Source organism: Kwoniella botswanensis, chromosome 1 (genome assembly GCF_036426115.1).
Source record: "Kwoniella botswanensis chromosome 1, complete sequence".
Taxonomy (NCBI): Eukaryota; Fungi; Basidiomycota; class Tremellomycetes; order Tremellales; family Cryptococcaceae; genus Kwoniella; species Kwoniella botswanensis.
In genome coordinates, this window is record NC_088599.1 from 10498445 (window position 1) to 10519961 (window position 21517).

Genomic DNA, 21517 nt, shown 5'->3' on the forward strand with positions numbered 1-21517 from the left:
TTATTGAATACGATCTCAGATCTCGGATGCATTGCATTGATAAAACAGTACAAATAACTCTCTTGACAGAATACATAAAAAAACTTAAACCAGATCATAACCACCCGTATCTTTGTAATTCGCCATTGGATCTTCGTATCCCTGTCTTGATAACCTGTATGCCTCTGCAAAATCACACAATCAAGTTCGAATCAGTACACGATTCAATTCGCTTCGATTGACAAACATCCAGCAGATGAGTATTTGAGTTAAACTTACCCATTTCTTCCTGAGTAACATCAGTTTTCGATTTCTTATTTTGTTCCCAAGCATCATTTTCATTCAAACCTTTCCTCTTCTTTTCCTGCTCCAGAGCTTTTCTCAATTTCTCTTTATCCAAATCTACTTTATCGTCATCCAACAAATCATCGGGTCTACTACCATATTTTGGTGCCTCTCTTTCTTTGCCTTTATCTTTCTTGCCCGAAGCTAGATCTTCAAGATGTTGTTCTGCCAATGATTTCCTCTCTTTCTCGGCCTTTTCTTCAATCTCTTTTACCCTTGCTGAAGATTCTAATAGAGCTGATACACTTGATGAACTGTTGGCTGTCTTACCCGCTTCACCTGTACAGTAAGAACCGGATATCAGGGAATGACAACATCCATATCCCCATTGTCCACTTGAGAGGTCGTAATATGATCCCCAGACGGCGGTGTGATTGTTAATGTATACTGATCACGTACGGGGTGTATTAGTTGACGATTGATGCGCCAATGCGACAAATAGAGGGAATGAGACAACTCACCATCTTCGTCATACTTGGATCTCGGTATAGCTCTTTCTCTACCTTTGACAACTTGACCAGATCGAGAGTATTCGACATCTACAAAAGGTGATCCGAATTAGTGAGTTTTACTTCGTTTGTCTTACGAATGGAAAACTCACAATCCTCTGTTTGACCATTCAATAACTCCCGGGGCAATCTCTCCAAATGCTCCTCACCACCATATCGAGCTAAGATCGAATTTTTGTTGGTATCCTTGAGCACCTCTTTCTTCTCCTGGAATTCTTTGTGTAACAGTTCACCAGCCGTCGGATTAGCAAGCATATGAACGTTGTGCCCACGTTGAGAAGATTGCCAGGCGAACATCTGTAGTTTCTGTATATTGGTTGCGTCTCCTGAGTATCGCTGGAAATTGTCTCCTGCGAATTTCATCTGTATAGACCATCAGCATATATTACGAAGTTACTACCTGTAATAAAATCACTCACATCCTCCGGAGCCATACCTTGTATAGGAGCATCTCTCATCGATCTAGTCTTTGGATCGTAGTATGCCGATTCCGCATCTAAATTATGTAGATACTTTGCTGTATCTTCCCTGATACGCAAGTTTCTCACAGTAATTCTAGTTTTCGTATCCAGCTTTTGTCCAATCTGATCAGCAGCCTCTGCATATTTATCTTCATCATCTTCATCCTCATCACTCGAACCGAAATCATCATCGTCTCCGCCACCTCCATTCTCCTTCTTTTCTTTCTTTGCTAATTTCTTGGCCGTTGACATGTCTGCAGTTGAAGTTTGATTATCAATTTCTTCTTCTCGGTATTTCTTTCTGGCAGCTTCAGTAGCTTCATATTCATCTACTATGTTCTTATATGATGATGGATCATATCCATTCCACCTATCTCTCTTTGAATCGTAATCACTTTGGAAATTCTGAATCACCTCGTCAGGAGCTATATCCTTATTGGTAAATTTGGCTCCCTTCTTACGAGGTCTTTCTAAACAATCTTTCTTCTTGTGTGTCATCGCTCCACAATTCTCACATGCACCTTTACGATATTTCTTTGCTGCCGGTCCTGCCGTCTGACCTCTTTCATACCATTCATCTAGCTTTAGAGCAGGTCCATCGCTTTTACCAATACGTTGATGTGCCAATGATGGTTTACCAGTATCGGCATACCAGGGCGCTTTGGTGATGTATTCTGGAATATGGGGATTGATAGCGTTTCCTTCTTCGTCGACTGCAGCTGGGGCTGTACCGGCTTTACGAGCCGCGTCGAGATCTTTTTGTCGTCGGAACTCTTCTCGAGACATCTTACCCCCTTGGAGGGCAGCTGCAATAAGTGGAGGTCAGCATGTATAACAAGGAGACATGAAGGATACAGGCAAGTCAGGATAAGATACCTACCACTGGTGTTGAGCATTTTGGCGATGGCTCTCAATTACTGGCTGCACTACAACGTAGAAGTGGTGCTATTTCAAGGTGAGAGCTGATTCAGCTGGATGCTGGTAGATGAATACAGTCACAGAGAGATGGACACTACAACAGCAAGAAAACGATAGCACAAGAGACGTAGGATGGGTGATGGTGGCGAACTGGATGCCACGTGTCAAGGTCTTTCTGGGATGAAATGGAATAAACTGACATCGCGGATATTGGTGGCCACCTTACTGGGCCATTCTTTTCCCCTCATCTCGTCTAGACTCATTCACCTCGATTGATTACTTCAGCTGTGAATCATTCATCTCATATCATCACCAATAAAAATACGAACACAAGAAGTGCTTGCACATCCGCAGGAGACAGCAAGAAGACCAGTGCAACATGTGGAGACCAGCAGCCCGGACGACGGGAACTAACGATGTGAGTCTTAGTATTAGTCATGTCATTTCACTTTCATCTGTAAATGTTTTCACTGACATTATTTCCATTTTTCAGGTACCTATAGGTAACAAAAGACGATTTGGCTTACCCGAAGAAGCTCCTCCCCCTTCCAACCCTCCATCACACGCCCCACGACCCCCCGCCTCCGATATACAATTCTTCAACGGTCGTCAAGACCGAGAACGTTCCGACCGAGATGATTACGGACGAAGGGACGATTATGATGATAGAAGGAGGGATGATTACAGACGTGATGACAGGGATAGATATGGCGGTAGTGGTGGAGGAGACAGAGATAGATATGGAGGTGATGACAGGAGAGGCCGATATGACGAGTCTGAAAGGGGAAGAGAAAGGGATGCGGCTGGAGAAGGTGAGTTTGCTTGTCCTGACTTTACCGTTTATGATGCCTGCTTACCTAGTTTTCGTTGAAGAGGGCCCAAGAAAGAGACGATCAAGATGGGGAGATGCCAAAGTCGATGTACCCGGTCTTCCAGTAGCCATCACCGGTAAGGTCTCTCAAGCCGAATTGGACAACTATGCTATCCACGTTCGACTGGAGGAGATCAACCGAAAATTACGTACTGGCGATGTAGTACCTCCTGAAGGACAACGATCACCTTCGCCTCCACCCTCATACGACGCTTACGGTCGAAGGACTAACACTCGTGAGATCCGATACCGAAAGAAGTTGGAGGATGAAAAAGCAAGATTGGTAGATAGAGCTATGAAATCCGATCCCAACTTCAGGCCGCCAGCGGAGATGCAAAACAGACGAGGTGGCGGTAAGCCAAGTGATAAAGTCTATATCCCAGTGAAAGAATTCCCAGAAATCAACTTCTTCGGTTTACTCGTCGGTCCTCGTGGTAATTCCCTTAAGAGAATGGAAAGAGAAAGTGGTGCCAAGATCAGTATTAGAGGTAAAGGAAGTGTGAAAGAAGGTAAAGGTAGACCAGGTGATTTCCCAGAAGATGAGCAAGATGAATTGCATTGTCTTATCACTGCGGATACCGAAGACAAGGTAAAGGGATGTGTAGCATTGATTAACAGGGTCATTGAAACTGTAAGTTCTCTTTCTCCTCTTTATGCTAGATTATCCCTTCATTTACTGATGATTTTTGGTGAACGTAGGCCGCTTCTACACCCGAAGGTCAGAACGATCACAAACGAAACCAGCTCCGAGAACTTGCTTCGCTTAACGGTACTCTTCGAGACGATGAGAACCAGCTTTGTCAGAATTGTGGTGAGAAAGGTCATCGAAGATGGGAATGTCCTCAACAAAGAGTGTACAGCGCCAATGTCATCTGTAGATTATGCGGTGGTGCAGGACACATGGCGAGAGATTGTAGAGGACGGGGGGATCCCAACCTGGCTCAGAACAAACAGACCGCTTTCGACTCTGAATATACCGCTCTTATGGCCGAACTCGGTGAAGGTGGAAGTGGAGGGGCTGCTTCCGGTAGACCAGCTGGCGCTATCGGTGCTGCACCGCCTGCGCAAGATAGAGTACCTCCTTGGCGAGTCCCCGAGAATTGGATCAGTCGTAAGTCTCCCTTTTAAATAGAATTTGTTGTAGCTTTTACTGATACCTTGTATTAACAGACGGTCCAGGAGGTCCTCGTGGTCCCCCTGGTGGTGGTGGATATGGTGGTCCTCCTCAACAAGGATATCAACAACAGGGATACGGTCAAGGTGGTGCAGGATACGGATACGGTGGTGGATATGGTGGTCAGGATAATGGTTACGGCCAAGGCGCTCCTGCAGGTGGTGCTGATCCTTACGCTGCGTAAGTCGCTGACATTCACGACTATGATAAACTCATCTAACCCTATTTTCATAGCTACTACGCCTCAATGGGCCAACAAGCTCCTACAGCTGCTTAAACCTTACGACTAAGAAAAGTGATCTAACTTGGACTGTGACGTGGTATTGATGTAACCTGATTGTAGATAGGACAAGAGAGTAGTTTAGCTAAAACAATAAACAAAGAGACTCGAAACCTGCCAGACGGTTCTGACAGTAACGTTTTCTGTACTCGCAGCTGTAGTGGAGTGAAGCGAGAGGATCGCCGTTTTGATGTTTATTTTTACCCCTTTCTTGGAAATATGTGAAAGACTAATTCCATTTATATGATGTATTGACTCTGACCTATATGGTATCGTATGATCAGAGCTGACTGGAGATGTCAGCTCATCTTCAATCTGCATAGATACCACGAATCTACAGTGCATGCTCCCCGTATGTTCGAACTGACGAGGGAAGAAGTGAAGGTAAGGGGAGGATAGCTTGCATATGATATACAGTAACACTTCATCTTGACTCGTAATTTTCATTATGATCATCAGGTTAAAGACCAAAAGAGAAAACAATATATGAAACGAATAAACCGACCACTATGGTATATTGCCCTTGGGTATTCATCGTATTTGATCCTTCACTACTCAGCTTGTTTGAACCTAACCTCTGTGCCTGCGGAAGCTGGTTAGGTTGATTCTTCGACTTGAGTCCCTGCCACCCACTGGACGATACCACTTGAGGTTGTCCTCCGTTCTGGGAGTCATCTAGATTTTCACCGGGTAAAGGATTTACTGGAATACCTTTTTGCGAGTTGGGTAGAGTAGTTACGGATACTTGAGATGCATCAATCGTCGTCCCTCCCCCTTCACTGGTGCTTGACGAAATGACTGTGGTGGTTGGTTGTTGTTGACCACATGTTTTGAGATGACATTTCGAAGCTAATGTGTTCGGGTCACTCAGGTCTCCTTTGGAAGGACAGGGTGAGAAATTGTTAGGAAGGACGTAACAGCTTGTCAAACCCGTTGGAGCAGGGAGAGAGGGTATAGGACCGGTGAATCGGTTGGAGGATAGGTAGAGTGATTGCATGGACGGCGGAAGGGTGGGGAAGGAACCTGATACAGATAATGAGGGGAGGTCAGTATCAATTGGCAAAAGGTATTACTGATTTAGGAGGGAAAGTGGTATCGTGGAGCTTTGGCTTACCTGTCAATTGATTTGAGCGAACGTCTAATCTTGTAAGATTGGTGAGATTGGATATATCGAATAGCGGTCCAGTACTAGACGAGTGGAAGAATAAACCATTAGTGTCTGACAAGAACTTCACGGAGCTTGTAATTCAATCACAACTCCCGGCGAATGTCATACAAGAGAGCACTGTACTTACAAGCTGGAAATTCACAAGTTCATGGCACTGTAATCAACCTTTACCCTGTCTCGGAAGCAGTACGATTCGACACAAGACAACTCACTTGTTATAAGAAACATCCAAACTCTGCAGCCTCCTCAACCCACTCAAATCAGGTAATTCACCCTCGAAATTATTATTGTTCAATACAAATCTACTCAGACTATTCATTCCACTTGGGCTGATTGAGAAACTGCTCAATTTGTTATTTGACAGATCGACCGATTTCAACGTTGATGCGGATAGATGAACGTTCCCGACCAAAAGGTTGTCCGATAGATCAAGGTTGATCAATGAGGTCGAAGTTGATATGGAGCTAGGGATGAAGGATGACAGAGAAGAGGATGAGATATTCAAGTGGGTAAGTCGGGGTAGCGAATCAAATGTGTCTGGTAAAGAGGAGAGTGTATTCTGGGATAAATCGCTACACGAGCATGCAGAAAAGATTAGTGTCAAGACGATGTTAATTCTCTGCTTTGTTTGTTGAACCACTTAAGCTCGGACACACTCACAGTCTCATCAGTGCATCCAAGTTGAATAAACTCCTAGCCAGATCACCTTCCAACCCATTCCCTCTCAGGTTCAGCGCAGTGACTCTCCTGGAGATCGGATCGCAAGTCACCCCAAACCATGTACAGCAATCGGATGTGTCATCTCCGTTGATGCCAGAGGAAGACCATCCATTATGTTTGAGCCATTCTCCTCCATTCTGTTGGGCTGATCTGTAGAAGCTGGAAAGGTTCGTACAGTCCGTACGATGGTTGTTCGATGAGGACTGACTGGAAAAATCATGGTCGGTGTCAGATTTAGTGTTGGTATTTGATGAGGGATGCCATGGATGGTTGTCCCAGTCCGACGATGAAGGATGATGATCCCAATTTGAATGGGTATTCGAGTTGGATGTCCAAGGATGGTATTGTCCATCGTCCCATTTCCCATTCCTATTACCGTCTCCTTTTGAGCTTGAATCCGAACCATAACCGTGATGCCACCCTTCGTCTCCATCCTCATCGTTGCTCCCTGAGCCATAGCCATAATGATTATTCGATGAAGATGAGGAAGGTCTTTCCCAGTCTTCTTGATATTGTCCATTCCCATTCCCGCCATCGCCTGAACCGCCTTTATGCGATCCACCAACACCAGGTCGACCTTTATCGTTCTTATATCCCCCACGATGAGATTGAGTCGCATCATTATATCCTCCTTGGCCCTGTCCAGAATGCCTACTTCCACTGTCATAATCGTTATCATATTTACCATATCCTTTCCTTCCCGAACCATAATCGCCTCCATGACTCCCTTTTCTTCCCCTTACTGAACTATAATCTCCCTCGTCATTCTTACCACCCCCATCACTTGAATGATACATGCGTCCGCCACCAGATTTATCACTATGTCTCTTCTTCAATATCCCTTTTTCGAGCGGTAAGAGGGACTCCAAGCCTGACCATAAGATCTTATCGTTATGCTTCCTCGAGTCGCCTGCGCCTCCGTCCGTTGGCATCGACACGGACGATGAGGGGTCAATGTCCAGTTGGTCGCTAGTATCAAGATCTTCCTGAAATTGGGTTTGCGCTAGGCTGACTTCTTCCTGTGGGATGGAACCTAATTCCGCTATCAACGATTGACTATTACCCGAATCAACATTGTCTTGTCGTTTTTCACAATCTTCCAAAATGAACTCCTCCTCCTCATCATCCCTTTCTTCCAGCTGTCCCTCCATGTCTTCCTCTCCCTCTTCAACCGGGTCATCGTTGGGAAGTTGGTCGATAGCCAAAGACTCAGCCTCAGCTTTTAGGCTTGTCACTTCCTGATTGGGTGTTCCACGATGTACCAATACCCCTTCCACCCCCTCCAGAGGATCCCAATCGGGAAGAGATCTAGGATGTCTCGAAAATGAGAAATAACCAAATCTCTTGAGTTGAGTTGTCCTCTTGGAAGAAGATAGGTATCGTTTAACAGGTATGAGGTTCTTACTTTTGAGTGATGAAGATATCGTCGGTGAAGAAGAGGATAGGAAAGGTAGGTTTAGGAACGCTGATATGGGAGATTGAAGAGTGAGGAACAGGAGGATGGTAAATAACGTTTGCAGAGGTAGTCGCATTTTTCGTAGGGCGAGCAAAATGAAGCGGCCCCTTTCGTTATCTTTGATCTTTGGCTTTTTTCTTTCTTTCTCGTGTTCAGAGAAAAGGGCAACGGATGATCCATAGGGCACTGACTTTTTCAATTCCTGTGGTGTTAGTGGTTACAGAAGTATGACCAAGGATCAATAAGAAGAAGTCAGACTTAACTTGTCTACAGTACTTTGGAGATTGATGCTCAAAGTCGTACCCTTTCACATTAGCTCTTACTGAACCATTATGGGGACGTTGGTATGAGTCTTCATCTTCTTAGACTTCAAGGAAGGCTGTGAATCCTCATATCTGCGTCATTTGGGAAGAAACGCAGGGCCAAATGATTAAAATATGGTAGACATTCCCAAAAACCGAGTTTCATCCCAGAATGACAAGCCACACTGGTCTGCCACTGCCACTTCGCCACATCACCCTCGAGAACAGGTGCAATCGTCGCTTGAATGTAATGTAGCCTATTGCAGTATTGCAGAGACGATGAAAGAATGCATGTGAATATGATCGAGATTTAGCAATATGAATATGATTCTGTACAGATCATCAGAAAGATCTCGAATTGAGGAGTATGGAAAAATGTCATGGCGTCACATTGTAATTGTGTACGATACTACGTGTATAATAATTTGAAGATGATGCTGGTGAAACTGGAAACATATGCAATGATGTAATTTGTGTTTATGTATATGCAATAACAAAAGAAGGAAATAGGAAGAATGAATTGAGAATGGAAACTGAAATCTTCACAAGAACTCCATGGTGAGGACGATCTACCAAACTTCATCGACCTTACTTCGATGAATACAGAACCCCTATATCCCATCCAACAGGTATGTCAGTCAATAGTTATCATCACCTATCAGAAGAACCTTCTATCACTCACAGGTGTCACCCATTCTTTACAACCACATTGAACACCCGCCCAATCGAAATTACCGATTTTCACACCGCATTTTTCGTTTGGGCAGATCAACTTTCCTGCTATATCTCCATTCTGCAAGACGGGTTCCATCCATGTGAGCTAGCGGTACACAACGATAAAATACCTATCTGTCAGCGATCTTGTATGCGTGCGTTGGCGCTATGCGTGTTCACGAGCATCACTTACAGGTTCGACGAAATAACCCGAACATTTATTATTAACCAATATAGGATATCCTCCACTCCCACTCCCACCCTGAATATCAGAGATACTACCTCTTCTCTCAAGTGTATCAGGTGTATTGGGAGTCATAGCCAACATGCTCATCCTTCTAGCTGCGTTCGTAACATTTTGAGACTGAGACGGGGGGTAACTTTGTTGCGATGGAGTATGATTTTCTTTCTCAGGTGAAGAAGCAGGCGAACTTCCGATAGGTGAAGATAATTGACTGGTCGGTGTACTTCCCGCCATCCTCAAGGCCAATAACTGAGGAGGTAATCTTGAATTCAACTGTTCAGCAGATTGAAATACCCTTCCACCACTAGGGGGAGGCTGGTTGTCAAAAGAAGGGAACGGTGCATTTGAAATTGGTTTAGGCGAAGAAGATACTAATTTCGGTGAAGAGTTATTCTCCAATTTACCTAATATACTTGGCATATGTTCCTTCTCACCAGAAAGTTTCGAATGATTACCAGTTTCGGGCGATGAAGCTGTCAATGTCAATCCGGGTGTGGCAGGTTTTCTCGGTAGGGGTATACCACCTCCTGGAGAAGGTTGTTGGGATTGACTGTCTTTCGAAGAGTTGTCCATTGAGGTGGTTTGTAATGCCGATAAACTTGAAATGGAAGTATGACTTGCTCGCCTGCCTGGTAGACCAGTCAAGGGATTTATAACATCACTAACTACACTGGCTCTTCGTTCTCTTTCTTTAGCTGATGATCCACTGGCAGGGGCGAAGTTGGAGCTTGTAGATAGTTTAGGTGAAGGTAGAGTGACATTGGACGGGGTTCTAGGTCTGGAGACGGGTTGTTGATCCAATATGTGGTCCATCATATGTTCTCTTACTGCCAACTGTCTTCGACACATCTTACATCGGATTTTGCGTCGACCATGGCCTCCCATAGGCGTAGGTGGATTGGAAGGTGAGGGTGTCAAGGGGTATTTGGCCATTTGGTCGATTGCAGGTGCACCTCCATCCCCATCTGCGAACGATAAGTCAGCTTGACATGTTGTATCAGTAACGATCAGGTGGATGTCACCTACTCATAAATTGGGATGCTGTCCTGTCCATATAGAATCTTCTTGTAGATTTGTCCTTGAGTGAGACTCTGCCATCAGCATTATAGAATAACCCAAGTTGATGCCAGAAGGTTTCAGATGGGCTATGAAAGATATATGTAAAATTAGCACCACGAAGAGATGATTATCGGAGTCATTACTCACTCTACCACAGGTCGCTTCTCCCTCAATGCCACCACAGCCTGAACGGGATCCAAATCATATTCCCTCATCAAAAAGGCAGCCACTACAGTTGCACTCCTACTCATCCCAGCTTGACAATGCACCAGCACACCGCCATTCTTGGGCTCACCAGCCAATCTAGATATTATTGGATCTCTCTCTATCTGAACTGCTTCATTTCCATTCGAAGCTTCATATTTCTCTCTTAGCTGGAGGATCGACTGTATCCAAGCCACACACGATGGTAAGTGGGTGAGGATATCCGTATCTGCCGAATCGTCAATTTCCAATGGGTATACAGCAAATTCAGGGGCGAACTCTAATGCAGGTCTGAGAAGGGATAGAATGTTGGTCTATCACATTAACCACGAAAAGTAGTTAGCTGATCGAGAGACAAAGGAAACCAAGCTTATGAATCGTTGAACGACTCACTATACCCTTTTGCTGCAATCCCTCAGTATCCATAGCAGCCACCAAATCACCAATCCACAATCCATCTACGACCTCTTGTAGATGAACTACTTCTCCTTTGCTATTCTGCTTAGGAGCATTACCAGGGGATATAGGCGACAGCTCGTCATCTGTATCTTCATCAGTCATGATTACATCTTCCTGTATATTATGTTGTTCCAGAAAGCCCGACTCTTCAGGATCGTCGGCGAACCTACCGTATTGTTCTAATTCCTTGGCTGCAGCCTGTAACGATCCTGTGGAGTTGACCTCCCGATATACGTCGTCGACTGCATCGTCGTCTGCCTTGGTGGCGTCTGATGGAGGGTCGTCGTGAAGGTTGGAATAGGATCGGCCGGGCAATTTGGGTCGAGGACGGGAGTTCGCAGTGGGCATCGTGGATGAGGAGCGGAGAGGGCAAGATGTGGGTGGCAAATGGAAGAAAGTCAAAGTTATGGAGATTGTGAAGCAAGGAGATTGTAGGATATGCAAAATTAAACAAGCCTTCCCAATCAAATCGGTAAACGATTGACTGAATCAACGAATCAACTAAATGGTTGAATCTCAACGTAATTGAGCCGAAACTGCGATTGTCGGGAGATAGTCCTTGTCGTGCAGCAAGAATGAGAACAAAAGAAGAAGAGGAATATGGCTGACAGACCGAGTTGAGAGTGGATCGAGAGAGTGAAGAGTGAGATTGAGAAAGGCGACGTGAGTGAACGCCGTTGATGAATGGATAGGACAGCTCAACTTGAGGTGACAAACTGAATTGGTGATATGTTCCAAAATTAAACTTGAACTGTTTACGGGTAAAATAGATCCCGCACCAAAAGTATCCCCCTGAACTTATGCGTCGACTGTCTGTCACAAGTTGTTGAAAAGGAGAACGATCTTATCGAAGGATGTATGACCAATATGGAGAGGGAGAGATAGATGCGTGTGATATCGATGCTATATATTTTGTTCAAAGAACAAGACAAACATAACCTTCCCTCCCTTTGAACCAGAACAAAAGAAGGGGAACAATGATTGATGAATGCGTCACTACCCTTCTCTGTAGCATATACCGATCCAATCGGCAGATAAGACGCAACAGATTATGCTCTCAGCCTCACACCAGAAGCACAAGACAGTGTACAACATCTGGCCACCCCATTTAGTGCTATTGACTCAGTTCTTCTGCTTCTTCCGGTTCAGCTCACTTCACATGCCACCAGGTATGACGACGATGTCGTGACAAGCCGAGCAAATGCAATTCATTTCATTGTCATTCTTTTGTTTGTGTATCCTCCATCCATCAACTACTACTATCAATCTCTATTCAAGATATTTGACTTATACACCTTCTGTAAACACGAGAAACAACAATTATATCAGTATAATCATTAGGAAAGATATATCGTGTTACTCACGGGTAAGAGCAGTGTTGAATCTGTTGACTTTGGAAGAAGCTGAGAGATCGATCGATTTGTCTCCGAAGTCAACGAGGAGACCACCAAGGACTGATGGGTTGACCTGTGGGTTATGTGAACGTCAGTATGTATATCGGGAATAACAAGATATCGTGCCAATCCCCACATCCCGAATGACAACACTCAAACGTGCTCTTCCCCATATGATCTTTTATCCGGTCAAAATATAGACTATCCCTCGTTTTCAATCCATCTCTCATCTCTCAATGTCAAAACCACCTTGAATCATATACTCACCCGGTTAACAACCTTCAAAGTCTTTCCCTTAGCGATCTCCGTACCTTGCAAAGCCTTGTCAATCCTGTTGAGCGCCTTGTTATCTAATGGTTCAGCAGAGGTGACGACAACCTCGAGTTCACCACGGTAAGCAGAGATGAGAGAACCGAAATCTGCGAATACCTTGGGAGCGGATGAGAGTCGACCGTTCTCGGATAAAACGGTAAGGAGGTTGAGGAGGATGGGTGAAGAGCCGGAAGGAACGACTGAGGAGAGAGCTTTGGTTCGTTCGGAAGCTGAGAGAGTGGGGTTTTCTGTTTCAATGAAGAAGGACAAGGAGAGATTAGTATATTATTCAGTTTAATACAGACATAGTTTACGTAGGTGTTAACGATTTGTAGAACACATATCAAGTTTTCTTCTTTGATTACATTCTGATAGAATAGAAGGAGGTATAGTGTAGAGAAGTGTCACTCACGGATGAAAGCAGATACCTTGGCATCTTCCTTGATCTTCTTGTCGAAAGCCTCAATATCCTTTGCTAAACTTTCCAAATCCTTGGGAGACTTCTTCAAAGCAGCGAGGTAGGTCGAGGTGGCATAAGTACCAGTGAGGGAGTTGAGTTGGATGGGAGCCTATTGTAAGGATCAAAAGGTCAATTAGCACCTTGCATCTCACAGCTATGATCATCAATTGATGATATTGAAATTGTCGATATGGTGAACATCATGATAGTCTCCACGGCCGAAAGATTCGAGCCAATATGAGGATACCCACTTTGACAGCTGAAGCGGTTGCGTAACCTCTTGAGAGGACAGACCTCATTGCGGAAGCCATTTTTGCTGCTGGTGGGATGGTATAATGAGTGGGGAGTGAAGGAGGATAGGGGGGTTAAGGATGATGATACGTATATGGTCCTTGACGTTGTCTACTTGTCTCTGCTGAGTGAGTGAGTGAGTATCACCATCTCACGGAACGGCCAGCGCCCTTACCACATAAGAACGCAAGTATAACACCGTCGGCGTATCACAATGTGGCAGGTATAGTTCCGGTAGCCCAAGAACACCTACACGTGGCCGGCCGGTTCCCTCCGAGGTTTTTTGTTTTCATCTCTCGAATCTGTTTTTTCGGACGAAGAGCGAGAGCATCATCAACCACCACCGGTAGTACTAGTGTGTTGGCTCGCTTATTGCCATTTGGAAAGGAAAGGAGGAGCAATCACAGTTATATAACCATAATCATATATCATAATCATCATATCAATACCCAATCATCATCAGCTTGCCACTGTAGATATCCCATTCACGTCGATACTCGATAATTGGCCACCTCCATCAATTTTATCTCATCGATACCTCTTTCTCAGTGATACCAACAAAACAAATAACCCTCATCACAGATATTTCCGACCTTTTCGGTTTCACATCAGCATCAACATCTGCCTCACACATCGGTGACCCGAAGAATACATACAGCGTATACACGATGAGCACCACATTGCCTTTGTTCTCCTTATTACCAAATGGTGGCGGATCGTATCCACCTAGTCCGACTTTCTCTGATCCGAGTTTCTCGACGGGTTATGATGGAGGGTTCGATCTGAAGAATGGTGGTGAGTCTACAATGTCCACAACAAAGCTTTGGATATCTGAATCTACATCGACCACACTTCATGATCACTGTGATATCTCTCGATCTCAAATTGTCTGATGTGTTAGATCTCAAGCTAATCACATTCTCATTTCGTATAGGTCTAGGAAATTATAATTTCCCTACACCACCTCAAACATCCAACACACCATCCACATCATCTTTCTCTTCACGACATCATTACCCTCATCAGTTGATCCCACCCAATTTTACCAACTCCTCTCCTTTCCCTGGAGGTACTCCCGATGGTGATGATCCTACTTCGTCCTTTTTGGATCTAGATTTAAGTCAACCTGGTCCATCCACTTATCATAACCATCATCATGCGCATTCACATGGGAATGCCCATGGGGGTCCAGCTCATTCCGCCTCATTTGGCGAAGATTATCTACATGATGCCGATGATGACGAAGGTATACACCATAACGATGATGATGAATTGGTTAAGATCGAAAATGAAAATGAACATGAAAATCAAGATGACCTCACTCATGGGAATTACGATGGTGAAGAACCATTAGAAGTAGATGGGGAGGTGGATAATGAAGAACCGTTATATGTCAATGCGAAGCAATACCATCGAATATTGAAAAGACGATTGGCGAGAGCAAGGTTAGAAGAGTTGAATAGATTGGTCAGATCTCGAAAAGTGAGTGGATCCTCAACAACATTGTCATTATCATTATCATTATCATTGTGATCGGGCAAAGCTGACACGAATGATGCGCGTCTCAGCCATACTTGCACGAATCAAGACATCGTCATGCCTGTTCGCGACCAAGGGGTAAAGGAGGTCGTTTCTTGACTGCGGAAGAGATTGAGCAGATGAAAAAGGAAGAAGAGAGTAAGATAGGTGATAATGGTGGAGACGATAGTGTATCGCCTGGTCAAGTAGGAGCAGATATAGGATCGGGATTGACTACTTCGGTTTAGAATGGTCGTCTCGTCCAGCACCCTTACCATCAGCTTAACGCATCTTTGTCCTCGTATCAATTTCCATCCTTTTGTATCGAACTTTGGCTCGTTCCTCAACATTCGTATTGTTGTTCTTATTCCATTTCCTATCCATAGATCTTTTGTACGGGTACAGCGCATATTCATTAGATGTCTTCGCATTACATCTACGGCCATATCGGATCTTCACTCACTTGGGAATGAGCCAAGTCAAATGCAGTGAAAAAGGGGAACGATGATTCTTTCATTCTCGGTTCAGCAATCATCTTGTGTAGCGCGGAACCGGATTAACCGGCTGTATTCGGATAAACTACTCTACGCGCACGCACACACCTATCTAAATTAATAACCCACTTACCTAGCCTTCACTCGGTGGTCGAATGACTTGGCAGTGTTTTTGACCAAGGTTATGGCTATGGGTAGTCCCACTTGGAAATATACGAGATTTGACCTTTCCCCTTGACGAACCACCATATCATTTTACTTGCCTTATCGTGCTATAGCTGTAATTCCTGGTTTGATACAGCATTGCCTGCATATCACCACAACAACAAGGTGCTTTCAGCTTCTGTGGTCATTTTATCGTTGCTTCGTGCATGAGTCGAAAGTTTTTGTCCATCTTGTTGATGTCAATCCAAGCTCATCAGATATAGGAGCATGAAAAGCCTGAGAGTGTTGTTCCTTTCGATGGAGTTGATATCATGCTATGTGAGTAGGTAGTATTTCCGAATCAGGCAAGTAACCTTTCTGTCGATCATTTTACTCTGCACATGGTGTTGAGTACATACATATGGCGAGAACATGTCAGGATTCCAGGTGAAGAAGCACTGGTTCCTTGTCGGTCTCGGAGTCATGCCTCTCAGGTTTAATTGTGAAAAGTGAGACATTAAGCTCCGGTGAATGGTATAGGTGAGGTGATTAGAAATTTGCCACTCGCGGACATTGCCACTTTACTCCACTCCATTCTAAATTGTCAAGCACAAGCACACACACCCACCCAAGCACACACCGCACTGTCTCACTACTGTGTACACACCATCCATCCTACCTATCCACCTTTGATCCTTCTCATCCCCCTCTCCCTCCTTTCCTTTCTTCACCTCATCATCCACCTTCTCTTCGCCACCTGCTCACTCACCTTCACCTACACGCTCAACCTCACCTCACCTTCCCCCAACTCGACTCCGCTCCTCGACCTCTTTCTTCCATCCTACAACCCAACCTCTCCTCGACTCGACTCAGTCTCTTTTAACCTTATTACCTTCGATTCATAATGGCTGAAATCGCTCCTGGTAAGTACTAGCTGGAACATTCTCTCATCATCTCATCTCGACTCACCGTCCGACTTCGATCTCCATCTCCACTCTTCCCTCAGTCTTCACTTCCTCATCATCTTCTTTTACTGTATACTCCAACTTTAACATCCGGTAACATGCCTGTGCTGATTCAATCCCGTGCTTTCTCGTTTCTCTCCTGAATTATATTGTCGACGAACTCACCATTCTCTTCTTACACGTATCAAAGATCAAGTCTCCCCTAAGACCTCTCAAGAGGCTACCATCCCCTCTGCCGCATCCCCTACTACCGGCGCTAACGGTACCAACGAGAATGGTGAACACCCCCTCTCACTTCGATCGTTGGTCTCTACCAAAGAGGCAGGTATCATCATCGGTAAAGCCGGAGCTACCATCGCTCATATCAGAAATTTGACCGGTGTCAAAGCTGGAGTATCAAAAGTTGTACCAGGTGTACAAGATCGTGTATTCTCCGTTTCGGGGGATCTCGAATCAGTCTCTTCAGCTTATGCAGAAGTAGCTAGACTCCTTCTTGAAACTCCTCTCTCGGACTCTTCCCTACCTCCTCCACCCGTTGGATCATTCACTTCTATTCGATTACTCATCTCTCACAATTTGATGGGTACCGTCATTGGACGATCAGGTCTCAAGATCAAACAGATCCAAGACCTCTCCGGAGCAAGGATGGTAGCTTCTAAAGAGATGTTACCCCAATCTACCGAAAGGGTAGTAGAAGTTCAAGGATCAGTAGATGCTATCAAAACTGCTGTTGCTGAAATTGCTAAATGTCTCCAAGAAGATTTCGATAGGGGAGCCGGTACCGTTCTCTACCACCCTGGTGCGGCTGGTGATGCCGGTGTATTAGCTGGTGGATTAGGTGCTCAAGCTGTTACTGGCCCCACTGGAGGAATCAGAAGGACCTCGGTTGCTGCCGGTTTCGGTAACCCCTTCCCTACTGGTGAGAGAAGAGGTTCGGCCGTTCCCCGAGCTTCCATCTCAGGTGCAGCTGGAGCTGGAGCTGCCTTAGCCGACAGAAGACAATCCGAGAACCCTCCAATCAACCTCAATGATCCCAACCTCAGAACTCAAAACATCTCTATTCCTAGTGATATGGTCGGTTGTATCATGTAAGTTATATGTGGCTCACTCAATCTGAAGTATTCATGCTGATCTCATCTCTCACCCATGTACAGCGGTCGAGGTGGTGCTAAGATCACTGAGATCAGACGACTTTCCGGTTCGAGAATCTCCATCGCTAAAGTCCCCCACGACGAGACCGGCGAGAGAATGTTCACCATTCAAGGTACTCCCGAATCTACCGAGAGAGCCTTAATGCTCCTCTACTCTCAACTCGAGTCTGAGAAAGAGCGACGTGAGTATCAGACTTCCCGCACTTTATGATTCATGGTAATGTAGTGCTGACGAGATGTCGCAAATTCAATAGGGGTTAACCAAAACCAAGATGGCGCCGAGGCTGCTTAAGTGCATTCCTCATATCGTCAGCTACCCCTCTAGTATCGACCTGTTTAAAAATCAAATATTTCTCTTTGTCATTTCGCCCGTCTCAACAATTTCCTGTCGTCCGTCTTTCTTCCAACAGTAAAAACACCCTAAAACCCCAGATCATATCTGTTCATTCACAACTCGTCCGCCTCTCGCCTCACTTCCCCTCAAAGGTGAAAGGTGATTTCACTATTGATGCATCTAGCTTGCTCATCTTTATCTCTTCCATGATCTTGAATTGGAATCTATCTTGGAGAGATGACATGAAGAAGTAACGATCTGTCAGAGTGAAATCATACCTTTTATATCTAATTTTTGGTCAGACTATATAAGAAGAAATCGTATAAACATAAATGAATGAATATAACATCTTATCTTATCTGTATATGCTTGTGAGATGTATATGATATGATGTGAAGCGATTGCATATAACTTGAGCATTGGCGTCAAGCTAAACCAATGCACCGTACTGACCTGTCCCAGTTGTAGCATTGGCATTTGTATGGGGTTTGTCCCCACGGTTATACAGAGTGGGACGATTAGCACAGCTCAGGATTCAGGATAAAGTTCCGGTTATATGCAGTTATGTGTTATGTGTATCTTTGTACAGGTATCAGGTATCGCGTTGTTCCGGGAAATCAAGAATCAAGAGGACGACTGACTATGAGTATGATTATAACATAACAAGATACTGAGACATCACTATAAACACTCAATTGGACAACACGGTCACCTCACCTACGCCTAATACCATCGGCCATCGAAGGCTGAAGAGTACGAATACCCGGTCCAACCTTGATCATCGATAATACGAAACACCATATCTTTCGAATATAGTTCAGCCCTTACCCACGACTTTTTACCTTGGCTCGAAGGTCACTACGTTCGCTCGTACTAGATCATGATATAGCATATATAGGGGGAGAATCAAGGTGAGAAGCTTTTAGTCCTTCTTGGGCTTTGCTCTATTTCCTTCACAATTCTCGATCACACCCTCGACTTCGTCTCTATGCCATCTACGTCGCCATTTTGCTGACCTCATACAATGTCTATAACAACAATACAGATGAACACCCTCAGTCGACTAGACTACTATCTCTCATCATTCATCTCCATCCCTTCATCCTCTTCATCTTCATCTTCATCGTCTTCGAAACCAACACTAAGTAGAACCGTCACTCCACCTGGCAGTTCCAGCTCAAACACTGGTGCTGGTCCCCTATCCACACCTAGGTTGTCCAACCTCCCTCCCACTCCTCGATCTAAGAGGCGGTACAAGACCTCCTCCAATGGTAATCCCACCAGAAATGGAGTCGGACCTGTGGGCGGCAGACGTAAAAAGGTAGTTACCACCTATTCATCGATCAAGGTCCCTCCTCCGACTACTCCATTGATCCTCCGCATCGCTCTGGTACTATGGTCGATATTGTTGGCTTTTTGGAGGAGTTTGGTGGGTGAGACGAGATCGGGGAGGAGTAGGAGTCGGTCTAGGTCTAAGAGGAACAAAACGACGGCGGATGGTTTGAGGGAATTAGGGGAGAGTCTGATGGTTTCTGCTGGAATATCTAGTCCGAGTGTCCCTGTGCCAGATAACCAAATTGGTAAACTCGAAGGTGAAGTCGAACAGGAAGGATCAAGTAGTGAGATTGAACGTGATCTATTAGAAACCAATGAGAATGAGACGGAACAAGAAGAAGGAGAAGGAGAAGGAGAAGAAGATTGGATAGATCCATTAGTCACCAGAGCCCCATCCGATCAACCTTCTTTGGATAAACCACCTCCATCAGAAGACGATTTCGCAATTACAACGATCAACGATCATGATCATCTTGAAGAGAAAGACAGTGAGAATAGGAATCCGAAAAATTTCACATTCCGTTTGAAGTCTGCTCCGAACACCAACACCACCACGACCACTCTCAACGATCCGTCAATAGATGGTGAGAATGATCTAATTCGACCGTTACCACCGCATCATAGACAGAGTATAACGAATTTACAAAAACCTCTGATATCACCTCCTACCTCTATACTTTCGAATCCTACACCCAAGATCATCAGTAGAGAAGACCAAGGGAAAGAACAGGAAGGACAGGTGGAACCGAAACCAGAGAAAGCGAGAAAATCAGGCATACTGGCTAATCCAATATCGACCTCGATCCTCGATCCGAGCGTACCCGCACCAATAAGTAAGAATGATTCAATCATCTTTCGCACCAAGACCACCACTCCCACCTCCAGTTCTACTTCTTCGTCGTTGTTGTCGGCCAACACACATGGGAATGGTATGAAGATACCTCGGCATATCACTACACCTTTCCACCTCCAGAAAACACTTATCCTAGATCTTGACGAGACACTTATTCATTCTACTTCGCGTCCACTGTCGATCAATGCCGGTTCGTCAGGTGGAGGAGGGATATTGGGTTTGAGCTTGAGTGGATTGATGAGTACGAATAGCAAGAATAGATCCAAAGGTGTTGGAAGTAGGGAAGGTCATTCGGTTGAAGTTGTGTTGAATGGGAGATCAACAATGTATCATGTTTATAAAAGACCTTATGTGGATCATTTTTTGAAAAAGGTGAGTTTTTGAAGTTCATCCTCTTTGCACATCCATCATCTCTGTTTATCCACTATCATACCTTAACACCCCTCAAGCTCTTATCATAGACGATCATCCTCTGTTCAGTTCAAACTTATCCTAAAGTTGTTGACTTGTTGACTTATACTGATATCTTTTTGCTATTCATAGGTCGCATCATGGTACACCCTCGTCATCTTCACAGCCTCCATGCCAGAGTATGCCGACCCCGTCATCGAATGGTTAGATGCAGGTCGGAACTTATTCGCCAAAAGGTTATATAGGGAATCATGTCATCTCCAACCCAATGGGAGTTACATCAAGGATCTGTCGCTGGTAGAGAAAGATCTCAGCAGGGTGTGTTTTATGGATAATAGTCCGGTAAGCTATAATTGGAATAAAGGTGAGTCTGAGTCCGGATTGTACTTCAAGGAGACAACGGGACGATAAGTGATCAGATAAGAAATCAAATTAGATCGAAATGATCTTTTCCTTACTCATCAAAACGAACAGATGCTAAATTGTCCTTGTGGATCTCTATAGCCAACGCTCTACCCATCGAAGGATGGACCTCCGACCCAAACGACGAAGCTCTCCTTCAATCTATACCGGTTCTGGACAGTTTGAGATTCGTTAATGACGTAAGGAGGGTATTGGGTATAAGGGGATTTACTTAGGTTATGCAACCAACATTAAGCATTGAGAACGGTGAACATAGGACTGAATCATTGCATAATTGGATATTTTGGTTTCTTCAATTAGGGAAATACATATAGACTCTATATCTGATTTCCATTCCAGCATGGTATATACTCGTACTGCATGGTCACGAAATGTATGTCTTTATCTTATCACTTACACATCGAAGATCGAAGATCGGTGAATGGGTTGTGAATAGTACAGCAGGTGAAGATGCATTTACGTTCTGTTATACAGTAGAAGAGGTTACAATGATCTGAAAGGCAGAATTATACAATACTCCTGACTGGCGGATGAGTCTCCATGATAGGAAGAACTGTATCACTGTATTT

The 21517-nt window shown here is 44.6% G+C and overlaps 8 protein-coding genes across 8 annotated transcripts; 4 read left to right on the forward strand and 4 right to left on the reverse strand.

Annotated features, from left to right (window-relative positions):
* Nucleotides 1-84: 84 nt before the first annotated feature.
* On the reverse strand, nt 85-2190 carry L199_003967 (pre-mRNA-splicing factor SLU7; the record flags this gene model as incomplete). Its single annotated transcript, XM_064889695.1, has 6 exons — nt 85-164; nt 259-711; nt 786-863; nt 926-1196; nt 1253-2100; nt 2175-2190. The coding sequence occupies 6 exons, from the start codon at nt 2188-2190 to the stop codon at nt 85-87; spliced, it is 1746 nt and encodes a 581-aa protein (XP_064745767.1).
* Nucleotides 2191-2591: 401 nt separating this feature from the next.
* L199_003968 (branchpoint-bridging protein) lies at nt 2592-4534 on the forward strand (the record flags this gene model as incomplete). The annotated part of the gene is made up of 6 exons (XM_064889696.1): nt 2592-2630; nt 2706-3024; nt 3086-3714; nt 3783-4194; nt 4254-4437; nt 4492-4534. 6 exons carry the CDS (start codon nt 2592-2594, stop codon nt 4532-4534), a joined length of 1626 nt encoding a protein of 541 aa, XP_064745768.1.
* A 463-nt stretch (nt 4535-4997) lies between these two features.
* Nucleotides 4998-7957, reverse strand: L199_003969 (uncharacterized protein; the record flags this gene model as incomplete). The annotated part of the gene is made up of 4 exons (XM_064889697.1): nt 4998-5560; nt 5652-5725; nt 5918-6277; nt 6366-7957. The coding sequence occupies 4 exons, from the start codon at nt 7955-7957 to the stop codon at nt 4998-5000; spliced, it is 2589 nt and encodes an 862-aa protein (XP_064745769.1).
* A 795-nt stretch (nt 7958-8752) lies between these two features.
* On the reverse strand, nt 8753-11211 carry L199_003970 (uncharacterized protein; the record flags this gene model as incomplete). Its single annotated transcript, XM_064889698.1, has 6 exons — nt 8753-8794; nt 8866-9003; nt 9091-10106; nt 10168-10286; nt 10348-10718; nt 10798-11211. The coding sequence occupies 6 exons, from the start codon at nt 11209-11211 to the stop codon at nt 8753-8755; spliced, it is 2100 nt and encodes a 699-aa protein (XP_064745770.1).
* Nucleotides 11212-12219: 1008 nt separating this feature from the next.
* Nucleotides 12220-13340, reverse strand: L199_003971 (ATP synthase F1, delta subunit; the record flags this gene model as incomplete). The annotated part of the gene is made up of 4 exons (XM_064889699.1): nt 12220-12330; nt 12525-12817; nt 12982-13138; nt 13281-13340. 4 exons carry the CDS (start codon nt 13338-13340, stop codon nt 12220-12222), a joined length of 621 nt encoding a protein of 206 aa, XP_064745771.1.
* Nucleotides 13341-13988: 648 nt separating this feature from the next.
* On the forward strand, nt 13989-15086 carry L199_003972 (uncharacterized protein; the record flags this gene model as incomplete). Its single annotated transcript, XM_064889700.1, has 3 exons — nt 13989-14115; nt 14255-14802; nt 14889-15086. 3 exons carry the CDS (start codon nt 13989-13991, stop codon nt 15084-15086), a joined length of 873 nt encoding a protein of 290 aa, XP_064745772.1.
* Nucleotides 15087-16380: 1294 nt separating this feature from the next.
* Nucleotides 16381-17884, forward strand: L199_003973 (uncharacterized protein; the record flags this gene model as incomplete). Its single annotated transcript, XM_064889701.1, has 4 exons — nt 16381-16399; nt 16632-17529; nt 17596-17774; nt 17847-17884. 4 exons carry the CDS (start codon nt 16381-16383, stop codon nt 17882-17884), a joined length of 1134 nt encoding a protein of 377 aa, XP_064745773.1.
* A 1087-nt stretch (nt 17885-18971) lies between these two features.
* On the forward strand, nt 18972-21163 carry L199_003974 (uncharacterized protein; the record flags this gene model as incomplete). Its single annotated transcript, XM_064889702.1, has 3 exons — nt 18972-20486; nt 20658-20889; nt 21030-21163. 3 exons carry the CDS (start codon nt 18972-18974, stop codon nt 21161-21163), a joined length of 1881 nt encoding a protein of 626 aa, XP_064745774.1.
* Nucleotides 21164-21517: the final 354 nt, after the last annotated feature.